The following is a 3,120-nucleotide window of genomic DNA, read 5'->3' on the forward strand; positions in this document are numbered from 1 at the left end:
AAAAAAAAAAAAAAAAAAAAAAAAAAAAAAAAAAAAAAAAAAAAAAAAAAAAAAAAAAAAAAAAACACGGCCACGAGACAAAGAGGACAAAGAAGATTCAGGAGCTCTCAGATTCTAAACCTAGTTCCCTTTCCCCCAGGCCAGGGACTCCTGTTCCTCCCTGAACGCCTTGCCGAACGTTGGCCCCAGCAGTAAAGGAACAAACAGTAAAGCCAATCGCCTCTGGCCCTGGCTCACTTTAACTATCTCAGTTTATCCATCCTTCCACCCTCCACCCTCCAGGCGTCGCTAAAAGGCCTCAAGAAGGGTCCATGGAGCTAGGCTCTCGGGGTTCCCTTTCCCAGCCACGCTAAGTCCTCTCCCTCTCACCTCATTACGCAGGGGCTTCTCCATGAGACCTAATTCAGTTTCTCCAAGCGTCCCCAAGTGCAGGAAGCCATATTGGCCGCGTCGCTCTCCGTGAGAGAAGTCATTGGCCGCCTCCCTGAGCCGCGGGCCAATCACGCTGCAGGAAGGAGAAAAAGCCGGTTCCGTGCCTGTTCATGCCCTTCCCTCCCTGTGGGCAGGGAAGCCGCGGGCGGTTGTGGGAATTGTAGTTCGCCGTGGGTGTGCAGGGTGGGGCGTTACCGTAGCGACGTAGAAATCAGCCGCGCCGGCCCTGGCTCGCCTCACCCCAACTGTTCCAATTAGGCTAACTTCACCTCTTTATTCTTCACTAAACGGTTATTGCTCACCTATAATAGTCACTGTTCCAGATTCCAGGAATAACTTTGTACTTTCCCCGGTTAGACATTTAAGGTGCCCTTTTGCTGGGATGCATAGCAGAGGAATTCATTTCCAACTCAGGCAGAAACTGGAATACTCCAGATTTTTAAAAAAAGGAAAGGAGGGCCGGGCGCAGTGGCTCGCGCCTGTAATCCCAGCACTTTGGGAGGCCGAGGCTGGTGGATCACGAGGTCAAGAGATCGAGACCATCCTGGTCAACATGGTGAAACCCCGTCTCTACTAAAAAACTACAAAAAATTAGCTGGGCATGGTGGCGCGTGCCTGTGATCCCAGCTACTCAGGAGGCTGAGGCAGGAGAATTGCCTGAACCCAGGAGGCGGAGGTTGCGGTGAGCCGAGATCGCGCCATTGCACTCCAGCCTGGGTAACAAGAAAAAAGAAACTGGGATGCTGCGTGTGTGTGTGTGTGTGTGTGTGTGTGTGTGTTTTCTTGAGACGACGTCTAGCTCTTTTGTCTAGGCTGGAGTGCAGTGGCGCGAACTCGGCTCACTGCAACCTCCGCCTCCCAGGTTCAAGTGATTCTCCTGCCTCAGCCTCCCGAGTAGCTGGGATTACAGACGCGTGCCACTACTCCCGACTAATTTTGTATTTTTAGTAGAGACGGGGTTTCTCCATGTTGGCCAGGCTGATCTCAAACGCCTGACCTCAGGTGATCTGCCCACCTCAGCCTCGCAAAGTGCTGGGATTACAGACATTGGCCGCTGCACGCGGCCAGAAACTGTAATTTTTTTTTCTTTTCTTTTTTTAAATCATTTGTATTATTTTTATTTTGAGACGGAGTCTCGCTGTGATGCCCTGGCTGGAGTGCAGTGGCAGGATCTCAACTCACTGTAACCTCCGCCTCTCATGTTCAAGTAATTCTCTGCCTCAGCCTCCCAAGTAGCTGGGATTACAGGTGTCTGCCACCACGCCCGACTAATTGTTGTATTTTTTAGTAGAGACAGGGTTTCATCATCTTGGCCAGGCTCTTCTTGAATTCCTGACCTTGTGATCCACCTGCCTCAGCCTCCCAAAGTGCTGGGATTCCAGTTGTGCCACCGTGCCCAGCAGAAACTGGAATATTCTTATGCTCAATGCTATAAATGTCTAGCCTGCTCAAAATCTTGCAACATTCCTCCTTCACCACTCTCTCCTGGGTAAAAACCTCGAATCTGAGGCGCTCTGCCTCATCCCATTAGGGTTTCCCACACCTCCTTACACACCTTGAGTTCTAGGCACTGTTGTGGAGTTTACAAACATCTTCTCAAACCCTTACGTATCCTATCACCGTTTGAAAGAAGAGGGACTGGTGGCTCTTCAGGTTTAGACACTTTCCAAGCTCACACAGGATTGGGATTCCAAATTTAGTACAATTTCTTTCCCTACACTATGCTATGTCCCGATGAATTAATTGAGACTGTAAATGCAATATGTAGAGGCTGAATACATATAAAATATATGCCTAAATTTGAGGTCCACCATGGAAATGTGAAACTCGTCCTAGATGTCTGTCTTTCCTTCAACTCCTTCCACCCTAAACCCCTGTATCCATGCTGTACACGTGTTGGTTTTTCGTTTTTTCTTTTTTCAGATGGAGTCTCCTTCTGTCGCCAGGCTGGAGTGCAATGGTGCGATCTCAACTCACTGCAACCTCTGCCTCAAGTGATCCTCCTGCCTCAGCCTCCCTAGTAGCTGGGACTGCAGATGCGTATCACCACTGCCCAGTAAATTATATATACATATATATATATATATATATATATATATATTTTTTTTTTTTTTTTTTTTTTTTTTTTTTTTTTTTTTTTTTTTTCCTTTGAGATGGAGTCTCAATCTGTTGCCAGGCTGGAGTGCAGTGGCGCGATCTCAGCTCACTGCAACCTCTGCCTCCTGGGCTCAAGCAATTCTCCTGCCTCAGCCTCCTGAGTAGCTGGGACTACAGGCGCCTACCACCCCACCCAGCTAATTTTTGTATTTTTAGTAGAGACGGGGTTTCACCACGTTGACCAGGAAGGTTTCTATCTCTTGACCTCGTAATCCACCCACCTCGGCCTCCCAAAGTGCTGGGATTACTGGCATGGGCCATCACACCTGGCTGGTTTTTCTACCTCCAAAATATATCCTATATTTCCTCCACAACTACCACTCTAATACAAGCCATCAGCCCATTGCAGCAGCCCCTCGACTGGTCACCCTTTTAAAATCTTCACCTTTGGGCCAGGCGCGGTGGCTCACGCCTGTTATCCCAGCACTTTGGGAGGCCGAGGCAGGTGGATCACGAGGTCAAGAGATCGAGACCATCCTGGTCAACATGGTGAAACCCCATCTCTACTAAAAATACAAAAAATCAGCTGGG

General features: G+C 48.7%; 1 protein-coding gene across 1 annotated transcript in view; it reads right to left on the minus strand.

Moving 5' to 3' along the window:
• Positions 1-793, minus strand: part of L3MBTL2 (L3MBTL histone methyl-lysine binding protein 2) — a 32,601-nt gene extending 31,808 nt beyond the window's left edge. The window contains exons 1-2 of the mRNA XM_037731997.1: positions 735-793; positions 370-505 (exon numbers count right to left, since the gene is read on the minus strand). Of these exons, the coding sequence (XP_037587925.1) occupies positions 370-505; positions 735-793 (195 nt within the window). The remainder of the gene's footprint in view (positions 1-369; positions 506-734) is intronic.
• Between the last annotated feature and the right edge of the window lie 2,327 nt (positions 794-3,120).

This window comes from Cebus imitator, unplaced genomic scaffold (assembly GCF_001604975.1).
Source record: "Cebus imitator isolate Cc_AM_T3 unplaced genomic scaffold, Cebus_imitator-1.0 Scaffold435, whole genome shotgun sequence".
NCBI lineage: Eukaryota > Metazoa > Chordata > Mammalia > Primates > Cebidae > Cebus > Cebus imitator.